The sequence below is a fragment of the Balaenoptera ricei genome, chromosome 1, assembly GCF_028023285.1.
Source record: "Balaenoptera ricei isolate mBalRic1 chromosome 1, mBalRic1.hap2, whole genome shotgun sequence".
Taxonomy (NCBI): domain Eukaryota; kingdom Metazoa; phylum Chordata; class Mammalia; order Artiodactyla; family Balaenopteridae; genus Balaenoptera; species Balaenoptera ricei.
Genome location: NC_082639.1, coordinates 62,195,392 through 62,215,287, shown reverse-complemented (window position 1 = coordinate 62,215,287; position 19,896 = coordinate 62,195,392). Strand labels below are relative to the sequence as shown.

Sequence of the window (19,896 nt, the reverse complement as noted above, 5' to 3'; positions counted from 1 at the left end):
GACATCTAGGTTGCTTCTATGTCTTGGTTATTGTAAATGGTGCTGAAGTGAACATTGGGTTGCATGTATCTTTTTGAATTAGAGTTTCCTCCGGATATATGCCCAGGAGAGGGATCGCTGGATGATTAGGTAACTCTGTTTTTAGTTTTCCGAGGAACCTCCATACTGTTCTCCATAGTGGCTGCACCGACTTACATTCCCACCAACAGTGTAGGAGGGTTCCACATGGATATTTATTGTAAGGCCATTCCTAACCCAGAACTATCCTAGCTCTAGGAACCATTCACTCTCTCCTTGGCCATAAGATATCTCATTGTCCTTGGAACAAAATGCAAATTCTTATATAATGGGCCATAAAGCCTTACATGATCTGATCCCTGCATTTTTTTTTTTTTTATCTTGAGAGAGAAGAATAGAGCTAGAAGAATCAGACTCCCTGACTTCAGACACTACTACAAAGCTACAGTAATCAAAACAGTATGGTACTGGCACAAAGACAGACTTATAGATTAATGGAGTAGGATAGAAAGTACAGAGATAAACCCACACACTTATGGTCAATTAATCTACAACAAAGGAGGCAAGAATATACAATAGAGAAAAGACAGTCTCTTCAATAAGTGGTGCTGGGAAAACTGGACAGCTATGTGTGAAAGAATGAAATTAGAAGTTTCTCTAACACCATACACAAAAAATAAACTTGAAATGTATTAAAGACCAGAATGTAAGACTGGATGCTATAAAACTCTTAGAGGAAAACATAGGCAGAACACTCTTTGACATAAATCTTAACAATATCTTTTTGGATCCACCTCCTAGAGTAATGAAAATGAAAACAAAAATAAACAAATGGGACCTAATGAAACTTAAAAGCTTCTGCACAGCAAAGGAAACCGTAAACAAAATGAAAAGACAACCTACAGATTGGGAGAATATATTTGCAAGTGATGCAACTGACAATGGATTAATCTCCGAAATATACAAACGGCTCATGCAGCTCAGTATCAACAAACAAACAAAAAACTCAAAAGCTCAAAAAAAAAAACAACTCAATAAAAAAATTGGCAGAAGACCTAAGTAGACATTTCTCCAAAGAAGACATACAGATGGCCAACAAACACATGAAAAGATGCTCAACATCACTAATTATTAGAGAAATGCAAATCAAAACTACAATGAGGTATCACCTCACACCAGAGGTCAGAAAGGCCATCATCAAAAAATCTACAAACAATAAATGCTGGAGAGGGTGTGGAGAAAAGGGAAGCTTCTTACACTGTTGGAATGTAAATTGGTACAGCAACTATGAAGAACAGTATGGAGGTTCCTTACAAAAATAAAAATAGAGTTACCATATGATCCAGCAATTCCACTCCTGAGCATATATCTGGAGAAAACCATAATTCAGAAAGATATATGCACCCCAATGTTCATTGAAGCAGTATTTAGAATAACTAAGGTATGGAAGCAAGCTAAATGTCCATCCACAGCGGAATGGATAAAGAAGATGTGGTACATATATACGATGGAATATTACTCTGGCCATAAAAAAGAATGAAATAATGCCATTTACAGCAATATGGATGGACCTAGAGATTGTCATACTAAGTGAATTAAGTCAGACAGAGAAAGACAAATATCGTATGATATCACTTATATGTGGAATCTAAAAAGATGATACTGATGAACATGTTTACAAAGCAGAAACAGACTCAGACTTTGAAAACAAACTTATGGTTACCAAAGTTGGAAGGTGTGTGTGGGGGGAATGAATTAGGAGTTTGGGATTGACATATACACACTACTATACATGGGTTATATGGTCAACAAGGACCTACTATATAGCACAGGGAACTCTACTCAATATTCTGTAATAACATATGGGAAGAGAATCTAAAAAAGAATGGATATATATGTAACTGAATCACTTCGCTGTACACCTGAAACTAACACAACATTGTAAATCAACTATACTCCAATATAAAATAAAGATTAACTTAAAAAAATAAAATAAAATAAAATATTGGTGTTGATTTTGATATAACAAATAATTCTAGAGTCTGCTAAATTCTATTGCAATTTAGGCAGTTTCAAATTTTCAACACATCTACCTGAACATCTACATGAAGATACAATAGAGTTATAAAAGATATTGGGAATGTTTTTGATGATAGATTACTGTAATCATATCATTCTGATGGAGTTAAAAAATTGAGTGGTGTTGCTATAACAGGATTCTTTGTATCCTCATAGTTTGATTTAAGAAAACAAGGTTCCGTAGAATTGATTCTAAACTCTATTTCACGTGAGCAAATAGTATCCTTATTTGCACAAGAAGGTTTTTGCATGTGTCTAGATAAAGCCACTTCATTAAGACATCCATTATTATCTACGTAAAGCAATAAAAAAGTTCAATATTTATCAAAATGTATGATATATATGATTTAATCAATTGTATACTATTAATGATTGTAAAAATAAATTCCTCCATAATATTTTTTACACTTAGATCCTTCCAGTCATAAGAATTTTTATACTCAATTTACATTTAATTTTACTGCAGAGAAGATAAGGTATCAATAAAAGATTTTAATTTTTTAAAATTTAGGTTAGAATCAAATTATATAGCACAAGTGGAACGAAAATATGGGTTTGAGGAGAAAGAGCAATGTAGCATTTTTTAAAAAACAGATCTTGTTCATCTTTTAAAAAAAATGACTGACAGTGAATATCAAATCACTATGTTATTTAGATTTTCTTGGATGCATTTAAAAGTGAGAATTAACACATTTAAATGTGAGGATTAACAGTTTTATTTTAAAATATCCATGTTTATGGTAATCAGAAATTATAATTTTTGCAAAGACCTTAGCTTACAATAAAAATTTTAGGTGACAATTTAAAAACATGCAATAGTTTACATAGAACCTGTTAGTTTCTATATAGTTTATATAGAAAATCATTTTATGGACCATAAAAGCAAAAAGAAAACAATTGCTCACCTTTTCTTCATCTCGCTGAGTTTGGGAAGATCACTGTGTTCATGCAATCTGCAAATAGAGGTTCATAACCATGTCCTAGAGTTATGAGGAAAATTAACTCATAAAACCTTATAATAATTACAAAGTATTTTCATGTATATTTTTCCTTATACCTTTATAAATCTATCTGCCATGCAGAGTCTCATTTAATCTTATACCAAAATAGGAATTAGTACAAGTGGTGCTATCTCCATTTTGCAAATACGTGAGTAAGGCTTTAACAGAATTACTTTAATTGAGTCAAGTTACTTGCCCAAAACAATTGCTAGTAAACCAGGGACTTGGTATGTAAACATAAGTTTTGAGTGTCAATATAACTTTAAAAAAGGCAGTAACACTGAAACTCTCTTTTTCTTAACATGCTCTGCATATAAGAGGAGGAAGTACAATAAAAAAAAAAAAGCTTTTCTGGAAGTTCAAGGAAGGTAAAATAGGAGAAGTACTTTAAGGTATGACATACATTTATCTGCAAAATTATTTCTTGTGAACCAGCCCTGGGCTGTGGCAATGTAGATAAGTAACACTTTGCTCTATCAAGCCAGACTCTACGAATGCCTTTTTTTTCATCCTTCAAATTATATTTTATAGCACAAAGGGATTTTGGTCATTGATGATGGTGGTAGTTTGTTTTGTTTTAAACATCAAGTTAACCATAGGAAGGTGGATTGAAAATAATTATCCTTAATTACGTACTTACCGTGTATCTGGCTCCATCCTGAGCACATTTAACAAAGAAATCCTCATTACTATCTTATCAAATAAATAATATTACTAATCCCATTTTACAGGTGAGAAAACTAAAGTAAATTAATTTGCCCTAGGTTCCACTGCTAGTACACAAGAAAGGTAACATTTGAACTCCAATATTAACTATAATTGATCACTACACTATGCTGCTTCTCAAGGACAAATAATTTGTCCCTGTGATCTAACAAAAACTTAAATATGATAATATTTTTAACTTTTAGCATATTTTGAGAAAATATAATCAGTTTAAATTTGTTTGCAGGAAGCAGATGAAAAACAAAAAAAAAACTAAATTTTTTTCCCCCTCTGGGATACGTTCCCTAATTTGTATTTTAAGGCATATCTCATATTGAAATATGGCTTAGTTTTCTCAAGAGAGGACAGGTAAATATGGATTAATGGCTACTTTAGTTAATGATCACAAGGCTGGTTTTAATTAATTGTGCTATGTAGCTATTCTTTATTCATAAAGTAAAATTTGTGCTCAGAATACCTTTTATTAGAAAAAAGGCAAGAAGAAAAATCCATCGGTGACCAGTAGAAAGTTTAAAGGTCAACATTAAGCAGAGCGAGAAAGAGGAAATAATTATTTTTGTTTTTTAAATATCTGTATTTACTGATGCTGTAAAGTAGCATATACTTAATTTGACAAAGCAGTTGAGTTTAGAACATTTCTGTATATCCATTTGCTGTTTCTTATTTTATCATCTGTATTTATATGCAAATAGAATACTTTACAAATGACTTAAACACAAAGATGTTTACTGGAAGGAAGTAGGTGTTTGATGGAAGGGAGTAGAATTGCTGATATTGTTTTTGGTACAGAATTCCATGTGGTTTTTTCCCTTGTTTTAAGAGTGAGGTGTCTGTATCTAGCTCCATCCCTAAGAAGATGGGATAGAGAGGCTTGCCTGGAGCCTAGAGCATTATCTCTTCACTTCTCTGGACCTGGCTGCATTCTCCTTCTCTGATATTGCTATTTTAAACACCTCCTGCATGCATTCTGAATGTTGTGTTCATTCCCTTTATAGCTCCTGAGGTGAAAGTCCAACTTCTCCAGGAAGCAGCTGCCAGGGAGATAGCACTGCAGACAGAATTCTCCCCACAGCGGTTAAGAGACCCTGCCAGTTAACAAAAATCTTGAAGCCCTTCCAGATCCAAATATCTCACATTTACGTCCATGTGGGAGAAAGCAAGTGGTTTAGTTGAATTTAAAAAGTAGAAATGACAAATTTCCAATTTGATTCCTGAGTAAAGCCATTTGAACAGAGCTAGTCTTAAACTAACTTTTCAAATATGTAACTCCTCTTCCTTTTTACATTCTCTGCCTCATTTATCCATCCTGCATTCATGCATGCACCATTTTTAATGTAGAGATAATAAGACCTACCTACCTCTCAAAATGCTTTTGTGAGGGTTAAATGAGATCATATATGGAAGTATTTTGCGTACCACTTAACCCATAGTCAGCATTCAGCAAATGGAATTTATTATTATTATCAAGACAAGACGATCATAATTAGACTTTAGTAATAGGCCAAAAATGTAAGTACATTGCACAAAGACTTTCCTACTCTCTTTAGTCAATATATAGGCTTTCTTTCACTCTATCCATGCCTATTTTACTTAATAAATGTTAATTCATATGTTGAGTGATTTACAAATAACGTATTGAAACACCCTAAAACTAAAAATTCCTTGACATTGCCTTTTCTAAACATGGTCAGACAGGCTAAAATGGAAGCTTGACTTAAATAAGACAATGAAAAGAAAAAGATAAAGCAATTTGTAGTATTATAGAAAAACATGGTTTAATTATCAGTTAAAATGAGTGATTTCAATGTCTGGAATTTAGAGATAAATTCCAAACCAAATTTTGATTATTTCTTAGGCATTTAAAATGTTGGGTTTTATATACATATATATACACATACATGTATATATGTATATATATACATATTGTATATATATGTTTTTAAAAATACAGACTTACTATAAACTTTGCATTAAAATAAGACTTAAAGGTATGAATTAATACCATTGCCTGATCACATTAAAGTTCACTTCTTTTATTAATTAGGTATAGAATGTATGAAAAAGCAATAAAAATTTTTTTAAAAAGCTTTATTATTTTCAGTGTTCTTTTCTCTGATTTACAATATCAAAAATACGTATGTTTGAGAATTTGCTGTTATAATTACATAGTAGCTCATAACTTTCAATCTCTTATCCAAGACATTTTTAATATAGCTTTATTATTACAAAGATGTACTAGAGTAAAATGTATAGGAAATCAATTTCTTTCTCTTACAAAATAAGAAATCAATGTTATTTGGTATGTTTTTTTTTGTGTGTGTGTGCTACCATGTAAAAAGTAAAATGTGCCCAACATGGCATATTTCCCATTCTAAAAATAAATGTACATGTGTCATTAATAATACTTACATACTTATGCCTGGAGGTTTAATGAAATTATGTCATAATAAATTTATTATGATGCATTACAAATTTCAATAAGCAAGTCATAAGTTACATAACCTCTCTGTACCTCAGTTCCTTCGCTGTAAAATGGGCAAAATGATAACTTGACGGTATCTATCACAAAGGGTTGTTGTGAAGATTGAATGAGAAATAGATATCATCTGCTTAGAACAGTATCTGGCAGATAGTAATGTTAGTATATATATTATTATCTACACAACAGTATTGAACTGTTACCTGCAGAAGTGCGTTTCTCACTTAGAAATCTCTTTAAATATATTTTAAAATATAATTTTCACCGTCTATAAGGGTGAGTGCTTCATTAAATAAGTTCATTAGACAAATTGATGATTCTTTGAAAATCCACAGTTTGAAATCTAAATTATGGATTTCCCTTGACAAAGTCATGCACGCCCTACACTTGCCAAAATAGAAAGATAATAGGAAGCATTTCACCCATAATATTATATATAAAGATATTATTGTCTAGTAAATATTACATTATATAATATCACTTATATATACATCTATACATATATGTGTATAATTATTTGTATCCATATCCGTATTCATATCTATACCCATATCAATATCTATTGTATTATCCAAGGAATAACTTGCATGAAAGACATTAAGAAGAGAACACCTTAAAAACAAAGGCAAGTGTGTGAGGAGATAGAATTTGTTCTGTTCTATTTAATCTCTACTTTACTTTTCTTACCTCATATTGGCCTTGAAACCAGTATATCAAAGCTCTCTTTGTATGCAGAATTAGCATAGAGGTTGTATGATGTTCTGAATTTTTTTATTTTTTCTGTGCGCTTTTGAAAGTTCTGTCAAATTTAGAACTTTGTGATACAATGAAAAGACAGCTGTGAAGGTAGCTGGCCAGTCCCTTCATAGGTAGATCATTTTCACATGGTTTAGCTTTGGATCCAAGGGAAATTGTACTTTTCTTCTCTTATTAATTAGTACCTTTAATAGGGGCTTTCATTAATCAACGGGTCTTGAGAAAAGCTGGTCTTTTTCCATCGAGCGGAATAAATCCTGCTGTGTGGGGTAATGGTAATGGCGCTAAGGCTTATGTTTTTGGAATGTGTTACAGGGAATTTAGAGATATGAAAGGAAAAAATCATTCTTCAGCAGCCACAGGCTTAATTTCTTAATCGAGTTTAAAAAATAATAAATAACCAAATATGCTAATTTCCACTAAGCTCTCTGATGTCCACCTTTCAGATTTAATCACCACAGGAGAGAGTGTCACAGAGAGGTCTGTTAGAATTACTCCAACATCATTTTGTTCAACTAGCACCTCACCAAGTGGGACTTTATACCCTCAAAATAAGGACCTGCCTGATATGTACAAATCTCATTTATAAAGGAGCTCCTTAAAAGATTTCAGAAGCAGCAGTGCCAGTCTTATTAGAAAAGCATTAACTATCTTAAGCCTGGGTTTAAATAAATAACAGTCTTGAACAAAATGAACTATTAAAGCTATTTCCTATACATTTTCCAGCAACCAGATGTTTGGAACTATGTTACACAACATCCAGATGATTGAAAATTTAAGTGTTTGTCATGATATTTGTCTTGGTGTTAGTACAGCTTATGTTGAGGAGTGTATTTTTGGAACTGCTTCAGTCATCTCCCTATAAAGTAGGTAGTCTAGAAGATTTTTTTAAGTGGGGGGGGGGGGAAACTCCTTTCAAAAAAAGCTGTGGCATACTCAATTAAAGGATATATTCATTATTAAACATTTTATTCAGATTATTTCATTATCTAGACTTCAAAGGGATCCTAAGATCACTAGCTGTTAAAACGTTCTATTTGGAAGTCCAGAGATGAAAAATGATCCAAGTTTTTGACCTGAGAACTATTGCTTCATCCTACCCTCATCAGTGATCTGATCATCTTTGCTTCACCACCCTCTCTCTCACACATTAATTTCTCCATCCTAAACAGGAGAACCCCTCACCTTTGCTACTGTGTAACTTTGCTACTGTGTAATACATTATGCAGACCTCTGGGGGAGGAGAGTTCCAGGCAGAAGAAGCAGTAAGAAATGCCAACTTCCTGGGGCAAGAGCAAGTGTGATTTGTTGGAAGCAAAGCTGGAGGCCCAGAGTCTAGAGCAGAGTAAATGGGAAAGAGTGGGAACTGACAAGGTCAGAGAAGCATCAAGGGGCCAGATCACGTAGGACGATTGGTCACTATAGGGATTAAGAGTTTTTCTTATGAGTGAAATAAGAAGGCTTAGAGTTGTCGATGATCTGATTTAAACTCTAAAGTTCATTCTGTTTATTGCGGGGAGAACGGAGTCAAGGGCAGAAGCAAGAGACCCTCAGACAATTATAATAATCCATGATAACAACAATTTAATTACTATATTTTCACTTCCTATTCTTTATGATGGCTAGTCATGAATATAATTTATTATCCTTGCTAAATTATAAATTCTGTGTGGGCAAGGATTCCAACAGATTATATCTTTACACATTAGTGTTCTTCAACTAAAAAAAATAAGTTTTTGATGCCCAAAGAGTACAAAATGAAATTCTCACCACTTCTGTCCTTTTTCCGCCCTCCCGCTCCCCTCTATCATACCCTAAATACTTTCCTTCTTTCCAGAATTTCTTCTTAATACAGCATACACATATCTAGCAGTATCTCTTTGTGTACATGAAAAAAGCAAAAACAAAACCAAAAACAAACTCAGGGGGAAGTGGAGAACAAAGAGGAGGTAGATAGATAGGAGACATAGTCCTTATTCTCAAGGAATCGTATGTGTATATGCCTATCTCATATATTTTACATAATCATCTTATAGTTGAGCTTAAAATTACATATAGTATGTATAAGTATCTTATGTTTTTATAAAAATAGAAAGTCATTCCTAGGCCTTGCTATTCTCAATTTGTAAAATTCCATATATGGTAATTTGAGTTATTTAGATTCTACTTCAGTAGTGTAATCTGAGAATTGCTCTACAGAAGTCCAAGGAAATAATACCCCAATTTTCTTTTTTTCCCTGGGTCTCATTCAAGGGTCTTCCTAATGTATGTCTTGAAAAGCTTTGGGTTGGGACCAATAACAATTATGGAAGATAGTTATCCAAGCCGAGGAGACACAAAGGGCCCCCCCGCTTTTTTTTCATTTTTCTCAGTGAAGAACTTAGAGTCTCTTCTCCTGTGAAGGTCCCTGACATGCCAGAACAGAGGAATAGTGCTTATGCTAAGATTACGAGCTAGAACCCAGATCGGGTCTATGAAAGCTCTAGTATCTAAATACTAGTTACTCTCTGTGGTCTTCCTGATACCCCCCCAAATAAAGGTAAAGCTGCTGCTGTCTCTAGGGAAAGGAAAATGCCAGGCAGAGTGTTCTAAATCAGACTTTCATGGTAAAATATCCATTAATGATTAATTTTCCACTTCCTTTAGAATAGGACAGGTTAAGCAGTTGGTCACATTCAGTAAATAAGAAATTACTTGCAGTAATGTCTGCAACATTCTAATCATCTTCCCATTTCTGAAAACTATTTTAAAAGTCTTTGATCTGCATTATGGTGAAAAGGACATTGAATGTGGAAATAGAAGGCTTGATTATGAATTCAACTTTGCCACCCACTAACAGTGTGGCTTGGGCAAGTCATTTAACCACAAAATTCCATTTATATTCTAGTGATGAATTGAGCATAGCAATCTATACCTCACAGGGTTGTTATGAGCACCAGATAGGATAAAGTGTGAAGGCCACAAATGCAGAGGTCACACAATGAACATTTGATGAACCCAGATATTAAATACAGACAGCGGAATTATCATAATCCTAGTAGTGGTATTTCAGTGTTCTATGCTATACCAGTACACGTGTGATCTTGTGAAATGGGAACTATGACCCCTGTATCTTCTTTCTGAATGTTATTAAGAATGACAATATACTATAATTGTTTAATTATGTCATTAAAGTCGGTTTTATTTTCTTCATTAAATACATCAGGAAAAGCTTTTCAATTAACAATGACCTTTATGACTTCTGCTAGTTTGTATTCTGTAGATGCTGAAGCTGACTGCAAATTAGATTCTGCAATGTACCTTGTTCCTTATTTTTTCACCCACTGATTAGTTTGATACAGTTGGCAGCAGCCTACCCTGTTGCTTTCAGCTTGCAATTTTGTAGCAATCTCAAAACACTGTGTTCAATCCCCCAAGGTGTTCTGTAGGAATGCTGTCAAACTATTTCGATGTATGTGTATTTTCATTCTGTAGCTGTGCTTTGTACTCATTTAAGAGAACCAGTCTTTAATTTGTAGCAGCACGTTTTCAAGTTGAAACTTAGAATGCCAGTCCTCAGCAAAATCACTGATATATGACCACAGCCTTCTGTTCTAAATCTTTTTTTTTTTTTTTAAACTTGTACATGAATGTTCCTAGAAGCTTTATTTCTTTTTTTTTTTTTAATTTATTTATTTTTATTTATTATTTTTGGTTGTGTTGGGTCTTCATTTCTGTGTGAGGGCTTTCTCCAGTTGTGGCAAGCGGGGGCCACTCTTCATCGCGGTGCGCGGGCCTCTCACTATCACGGCCTCTCTTGTTGCGGAGCACAAGCTCCAGACGCGCAGGCTCAGTAATTGTGGCTCACGGGCCCAGTTGCTCCGCGGCATGTGGGATCCTCCCAGACCAGGGCTCGAACCCGTGTCCCCTGCATTGGCAGGCGGATTCTCAACCACTGCGCCACCAGGGAAGCCCCTGTTCTAAATCTTGACATGACTGACTCCTATTAGATACAAAGCTATATTTTTAAATTTTGTTATAGAATACAACTCTGAATAAATGGCTTCAAATTTGGCCTTAAAATCTACTAGTAGTCATCATGCTTGCTATTATCATCTAGCTCTAGTTTACCTTTCCGATTTTGTCTCTCATCCCTCCTACCTTATATCCCATGCTTTTCTGTACTTCCTTAAAATGCCCGGCTGTCTCTCTCACCTTTCCCGGGAGTTATGCGCATATAGCACCTCTGTCTAGAACACCACATCTTCCACTCCTCATCTCTTTATCTCAGGCATTTTTCTATTCTAGAAAGCCTTTTTCTGTACTCACAACAACCTTTCTAAGTCAAGTAACCCTCATTTGTCTCTCATGTACCTTGTGCCTGATTTCATAAAAATATTCTTCTTTCTGTATAGTATTAACTGGTTGGCTTAATTAGATTGTCCTCCTTAGTAGACTAAAAGTTTTGTAGAGCAAAGGCAATACCCTTTGAATCCATGAATAGTAGATGCTCCATACGTGTTTTTGATGGATAAATGAATGCTTTCTGGAAAAACTATTGGTCGGTTTATTGAAAAGACAGCAAGAATTTGCTACTAGAAGTATTATATTAGCCTTGCTACATTTAATTACAACAGCAATATTATCAGTGAAATGCAGTTCATAGTTTCAGTGTACAGGTCTACCGCTCTGCAAATGCAGGTAATTTTAAAAATAAACATGTATATGGTACCATTCTGTGCTTTATGTATCTGGTACAGTATATTCAGAATTGGATTGGGTTAAACGAGGCTAGCTCATGAACCTATTCTACTTCTTATAATTTCAAAGAAAGAAATGTGTTTTAATGTTGAAATTGTTATTTGAACTAATTTAACCTTATTTAAATTTACTTGTCATCCAGACAGAATAAAAAAGGATTTTGACTGGCTTTGAATTAAAATACACATACACACACACACTTAAAAAATAAAACTAAACCAAACTGTAGGAAGGTATTGTTTCATATTTGCTTTGGGAATGAAAAATGTACCAGTGTGTTCATGTCTCCTGTGTTTATGGCTGATGTTTGCATTTGATGCAGTGCCGTAATTCAGCATATGGAAATACACTCAGAACAAAGATAATATTGTCTCTCATTTTCATTTTGATTAATAATGTTCTGTCTGTTTGTAGGTGTTATTTGGAAGATGGAGCTTCAAAGGGTGCCTGGCTGAACCGGTCAAGTATTATTTTTGCGGGAGGTGATAAGTGGTCAGTGGATCCTCGAGTCTCAATTTCAACATTGAATAAAAGGGACTACAGCCTCCAGATACAGAATGTAGATGTGACAGACGATGGCCCATACACATGTTCTGTTCAGACTCAACATACACCGAGAACAATGCAGGTGCATCTAACTGTGCAAGGTATGCATTTCCATGTCTGCTATGCTTAGAAATGTTCAATATTTAGATATCAAAATGACCGAGAGGTAGCTGACAATGTTGAAAGATATGTTGTCATTGTCTTCAGGGATTTATGTTCTTAGATTCCGTTAAGTATAATGGCTTTTATAGGCATACAAATCCCCACTTAACTGAGATCAAAAATTATCCATTAACATCACATTATGATTATTTTGTATATGATTCATTTTGTATCTTCCTATGACTCACCCCTTCAATAAATCTTTGTGAACCCATGATTGGTACATTAAAATAAATTTTTGATAGCCTATGATGGCTACATTAAAATATTAGAACTTTTTGAAATATGAATAATAACTCTTTAAAAGTAATCCTCAAGCTTTCCAACACTCTGTCTCGATTCAGCTTCTATTTACTTTGATTTAAGTCACAATGAAAAGAAGCAGCCTTCTAGAATTACTTTATTTAAAGATAGAATAATTGAAAAAATATGGTTCACAATGCTTTATACTTTTACTTTCAGTAGATCATAAATCATGCTAGCTAACTTACAATCTCCAAATATAAACAGAATCATCCAATTATTTTACTTTTCTTGCATACTAAAATGTAAGAGCATCTTTACCCTCAACACAAATACTTTTCAAGGAAAATATAATTATAATGCTAGTAGAATAGAAAATGTGTATTTTTGCCCTTTTGCATTATATCCTCATGCTTATAGATAAACCATGTGTTCGTTGCATAGAAATAGTATACTGTGGAACTCAAAATGACATTGCAGCATTTCTAAGTAAAATTAATAACAAATTATATGATAATGTAGTGCCAGCGCATGCATGTTTTATTCCTATCAGGAAAGCTGAATTTGCAAGTTAGTTGTATTATTTCTGAGTTTACCCTTCAAAAATCAACAGTAAATATTAATTTAGGTACATGGCTTACATTCAGAAAAGATTGTTATTCTACAACTTTATTAATTGAGCTTTATTTCCTCACATAAAGGTACAACTGTATTCAAACAAAGCTTCAATTATTAGTAAATATTTTAACTTTGTGGTAATGATTAAACTTATTAAACAATTAACTTTAAGAAGGAAAGTATAAATTGAAGAGTAAGGCAGTGAATTTCCTCAGTGGTTTTCCTTATTACAAATCATTGAAGACTTTGGTGATGTTCCTTATTTAAGAGCATATAAGAAAATAATAAAGTTTTCATCAAAGTCCATCTTCATTCAGAGATTATCCAGAGATTCCAGAGGGCAGTTTATCCAGCTTCAAAAAATGACATGAGATTACAAGACACAAACACATTTCTTCAGTTATCCAAGCCTAATCCTGTTCTCCTGTTTAGTTCAGTGCCTTTTGACTTGAGTTTCTAGTTCAAACACTACAAAAAAATTTTATTACATGAGGAAAAGTGCACTTTGATGGTAATATATTTGAGTCACTTGAGATAAAGACATTTTGCTTCTTATATGTTTAAACAATATACTTCTGAACACTAAAAATATCCCTCTTTCCTTTTTTCTATTCTCTCTTATTCCCTGTTAGGCCCATATTTTTTAACCAGACCCCAAATACATATATATATGCATATATATATATGCCCTGCTAATGAAAATGTTAATTTCCATAGAATTTCTTCATAACTTTATATTACATAGGTTGTTTAATACTGTACACAGTTTTAAAACTGTTACATGCCTTACTTTGGCACTCTTTTTTGCTGGCCAGTATAAACTTTTGGGCACCATTTTAGGAAGTACATTTTACAAATGCACTTATTGAATTTTTTATCAGTATAATATTTTGTTCCTCTAGAAAAATGTAATTTGTGTTACTGTTTTGATGTGTGTGGTTGGGTCAAATTAAAAGCTAATAATTTTACAGTATTTATGAACATAATTACTTAATAGAAGTTGATTGACATGTGGGCAGTTTTCCAATTACATTAATAAAATTCAGGGAACAAATTAATAGGCTTGTCAGTCAATTCAAGAACTAAATAAATGTCTTAAAAAGTCAAACCCTACTTAAGCTACATTTCCTCTCAGTTAACAAAAATAAACTGATGTGCACATTTCTTCAGTCTCTAAATTTGTTAGGTTGTCTGATACTCAGGAGTAGCTGGATAGTTTTGAAGTATATGTTCATTGCCTAATAATTTGTCAAGCCTTGATTCAACAAGATAAAGAAATTTAGCAAGTGAGAGGAAGCTATTTATTAATCACTAATGTCAAACACACATTGGCTGGTAAAAACAAAGCTCATCTTTAATTGTTGAAACTATGTACTCAAGGGAGCTATTTTTAAAAAGTCATTTTAGAAAGGGGGTGATCAAAAGGATATCTTGCCCACACAGACTTTGCGCATGGGAAATTTGTTTATGTTACTGATTTCTCAGAGCTATTAATATCAATAAATGTAATAATGGGGGAGAAAAGACACTGGAGTAGGAGTTGGAAAACCTGGATTCCAATCCTGAATTTTCCCTCACGAAATGGGTAATTCTCAAGCCTCTCTAAACTTTAGTTTTCTCATTTGAAGGAAGAGGACTCAGATCAGAAAATTTTAAGGTCTGTTCTAGTCAAAAGCAAAAAGACAAATGACTGGGAAAAAAAAAAAAATCCACTCTGACTGTTTGCTTTTGATTTGAAAGGGAAAAAGGTTTTTAAGTTAAAAAATGAAAAAAAAAATATTTCATAACACTTGTATAACACTTGTATTGAGAACCATGCAAACTAATTTTTACACAGTAGCACCTTCTAGTATTTATTCTGCAAGTACGCTTTATTTATCTCCATGTTTTTCTTTCACCAACTGAGCTGAACAATGGATGTGCTCAAAAATTTGAAGAATGTGGTGAATTGGAGTTTTGCTTCAAGGGGGTGGAAACTGGCTGATAGATTTAGTAAGAAAATAAATTTTTCATTACCTGTATATAACGCTGTGAAACCAAGTTACCTAATTGTCCAGTGTTTCAAATCATGTGGTGTAGCATTACTAAGAGTATCTTTCTTGTTCATGAGTATAAAAATGTATGCAGCTTGAATACTTGTTGTGAAGGGAGATCCCTATTACAATACTGTTTTGAAACGAAACATAAAATGTAAATGCTTTCCATTCAAATATATAACACAATGGTTTCTACTTTAAGTCCATGTCTAGAGTCTAAGTTGTATACAGCACAAAATAGACACCCCAAAATATTGCATAATAACTGAATATACATACAACAGCCCCAGCCAACACCTCGACTGCAGCCTTGTGAGACTATGAGCAGTTAAGATGTGCCAGGACAGAAACTGAAATAACAAATGTATATTGTTTTAAGATACACACACACACACACACACACACACACACACACACACACACAAACACATTCACACGCACACAATAGATGGAACGTTTATCATTCAACTCGTGCCCTTCCAGGGAGACATACTCTAGGTTTTCTCTAGGCAGTATAGAAGGAGGTATGACTAGCACATAAGCCTATGAGCAAAATAATTTCTCAAGGGTGTTTAACTTGCTGAGTGTGTTCTAATTTCCTCAGGGTATTTTACTTACCTAAAATATTTGTGATAGACGGGGTGCTATTGCTTCCCTTTTCAAGGATGGGCTTGTTTTCCTAGCTGCTGGGAGTGCCATCAGCAGACAGCATATAGTGGTCAGCCCTTTCAAAGTTAGCCTCAGCTGTAGAGAGGCAAAGCCTAGTTCTGCCTAGAGCAACAACGTCTGATGACTGATTAACGCCGGGAGTATAAAAGCCTCTCCCTTCCAGCCCGAGTAGGATAACTCCGATGGGCTATTTTGGCTTGAGAGCAGCTGAAGCTATTGAACAGCATCCACTACAGCTCAGCTTCTTGCTCTGTTCAATCCTACCTTCTTTTTCCTTCTCCATAGATTTATCACAAGACTATTCCCTAATAAATATCCTAATTTTAAATTCCATCTTCTTTCAAGTCAAAGATCCCTAACTATGACCATGTTAGATCCTTGCCTCTGGCTTAGTCATTGTTTAGAGAAAATCTTTGTAAAGTGGAAAGACAACACATTCAAATACCATTCATTATTAACATTCTGTTTTACATTGGTTGGGAATTTAAAGTGGCTTATACCAAAGTATTTAGTACACCAAGGCAATTAGGAGAAATCAGAAGCAAAAGATAAGGTAAGAAGAATAGGATGCAGTCAGATGTAATAGATTATAAAAATTTTTGCCATGATTTCTATATATTTTTAGAGCTTGGTAAAATTTTTACTTCTAAGATTTCTAGCACCCAACACAGAAAGAGAAACAAGATCAGCTATTCATTCCATGGCCCTGAAGGTTAGGTTAAAACTTCTATTTCTTAGTGCTCTGGTCCTGTTACTCAGGGAAATAATTTGACCGTGAGTCATCTCAGAATATCATTGTGAGCTGTAAGGAATATTTCAGCAGTAACTGTGTGGCATGCACAGAACTCATTCATAGGATTGTTCTCTATAACACCTCTCAACGTAACCTGAAGTGCAGGGAAGTATAAAAAAATTGTTTTAATCTAAAAATAAATTTAACAAGATGCTAATTCAATAACAGTGAGATTGCTTTTTGATTATTGCTTAATCTATGAGTAAATTTTAGAGCCTATCTTTCCTGAGTCAAACCTTCACAAATATTATTTCTCTCAGTGGGTCTTTGAATAGGAATTCAGGTAAAGATAGTTCAAAATTATACTTACCAATGAGTATCTGGAGAGCAGTTATTCTATGTGGCCACAAGTTTAGAGCCATATTCTTTGAAGACCAGCATATCTTAATCAAATTCTAACATCCTTTTTATGAATATTAAAGCCCACACAAGGAACACACTGGCAGAGAAAGACACCTCACTTCTGCTCCAAGTTGAGCGGGCTGGCAATAACGCAGCATCACAGGACATGGGCCCGCCTTCCTCGAAGGACCCAAAGGGGAGAAAAGCTATAATGGTCAAAAAAGTATGTTAAAATACCACATCCATTAGAAAACTCAAGTCATTGTTCTGCAACAGTAAATACTTCAAACTTTTCAAAAATCTACGAACGGAAACCAAAGAAAAATATTAGCACTAAGAAAAGTTTAACAGAGCCCATAGATGTCAAAATAGGCAATGTCTGAATGCAATAGCAGTTTAGGGCAAAGCCCTCAGACTGCCTCCACTCTGTTTTATTCAATCTCTATTTATACCTGTGGGGGAGATTAAGATTATATATAGGAACCCCAATTTTGGACCTACTTTAAAACACAAAGAAGTGATAAAGACCCAAAGCATATATTCTTAATATTTTTAGTTGGGAAACAAATAATAAACCACCCAAAATAAGAATGGTTCCTTAACATAATTATGTTTCATTATCCCAGCCAAAGAACCTTTAGCTTTAAGGGATGTAACTTTATAGTATACTTATCAATAGTTGTAAAACATATTACGTTAAAAATTATTATTTTAATTGCCATATAATTGACATATAACATTATATTAGTTTCAGGAATGCAACATAATGATTTCATATTTGTATATATTGTAAATGATCACCGCAATAAGCCTAGTTAGCATTGGTCGCCATACATAGTTACAAATTTTCTTTTTCCTTGTGAGAAGAACTTTAAGATCTACTCTCTTAGCAACTTTCAAATATACAATCCAGTATTATTAACTGTAATCACTGTTGATTTGCAACCTTGGGAGTTCCTCTGGTGAAATCCCAGACTGTGTCACCGTACACAGAGGGCGAGGAAAGACCTAAGAAAGAGGCAGACCATTTCAGATTGGTAGGTGGCAGCTTTAAGAAACAAGGAAGCTTATATATGAGGCTTGTCTTGAGTGATCACAAGATGAGTAGACCTCCAAACCGACCCGCCAGAATCTTAAAAGTTTATATAGAGGCCTTAACAGGGTTCAGTCATGTATTCAGTTCAGATGGTCCTAACAACACATTGCTCTCTCAAGGCTGCATCCTGGAAACGTCTCCTAGAATGGAAAGGGTGGGCAGAACATACAGGACGGGGGGAGGGGGAGAGGAACCTCAGATTGCCTGAGTCCAGCCCAAGGGTCAACCTGTTGTCATGTCCTTTCCATGACCTCCTCCAGCAGTCACCGTGCGGTACATTATATCCCCATGACTTATTTACTTTAAGCTGGAATTTTATACTTTTTAATCCCCTTCACCTATTTTACCTTTCTTCTCCCCCAGCCACCAATCTGTTCTCTGAATTTATGAGCTCACTTTTGTTGTTGTTGATTTTAGGGGAAAAAAATCACCAAAAATGAACTTAGTTTTTGTACAGGATCCATATCTCTATTTCATTAACTTGATAACAGAGATAAATATCTAAGATCACCTTATATGTGATGATTAAATATATTATCTGCTTATAAGAAAATATTAATCCTTTACTCTCTAAAATTAGGTAACAAGTGATATCAAATAATTGAGATCAAAGTTACATGGGTAGGGGTGTACATACTCTTTGTCTTTCCCTCTTCAGGGAATTCCTACCTATTCTACCATAAATCATTTTTTGCTTACCCCAATTCACATTATGGAAAAGATCCTGTGGGTGGCAACATTCACTGAGTCTGTGCAGACTAATCAGTACCTGAATATACCAATCACTGGTTCAAAGACCGATTAAGTAGGAGAAATGATATAAATAAGGTTGTATTAGTTCTTGCAGATTCTTCCCACAGTGATGTACTAGTAACAGTGGAACCTTACCTAACCCCTCCCCCCCCACATTTTTCTATTTATGTTGGTCTGAACTATACAGACTTGTACATTTGTAATTTAGGAAGAAAATAATTTATAAGCTTTTTGGAGCATATCCCTCATTAGTTACTAGGACTGTCATTGTATTCCCCAGATAGTTTATCCAATGGAAACATTTAATCTGTTAATATATATGAGGCAATAGTATTGATGTCCAGAAAGATAATGGTTTGGTATCTAAACAGTTTAGAAATATTATGCCTAATTTGTGAAATTTGGAAAGAATAAATCCTTCAGGTGTCATTTGTGATCTAGACTTCAGCTAAATTATTCACTCAAACATACCTTCACAGAAAAACTCAGGTCCACTCATCTGAACTTAATATGAGCTAGGCCTTTTTAGGCAGTAAAATAATGCCTAAACTTTTAAAATTAATGTATTTTTCAGGTGGACTATTTCATTTTTCATTTCAGACAATCCAGTCTGACTAGAAATGCTATAGTTACATGGCACTGCATATCAGGCCAGCTTCTAGGAAAGCATTACCTCACTTTTATTTGTGCGTGTATTGACATTGATTAGGTTATTGGTGTAACTATTAGAGTTCATAAGAAATAAAGTTAAGTGAACTAATTTTTAGTGAACTTCTCTTTTGAATATTGGTACTTCTTACAGAATGAACATTTTCTTCTCTTCTAAATATTCTTTTTTT

The 19,896-nt window shown here is 34.1% G+C and overlaps 1 protein-coding gene across 1 annotated transcript in view; it reads left to right on the top strand.

The window, feature by feature from the left end:
• Positions 1–19,896, top strand: part of NEGR1 (neuronal growth regulator 1) — an 836,678-nt gene that overhangs the window by 370,333 nt on the left and 446,449 nt on the right. Inside the window, exon 2 of the mRNA XM_059915204.1 lies at positions 12,214–12,446. Coding sequence (XP_059771187.1) covers positions 12,214–12,446 — 233 coding nt within the window. The remainder of the gene's footprint in view (positions 1–12,213; positions 12,447–19,896) is intronic.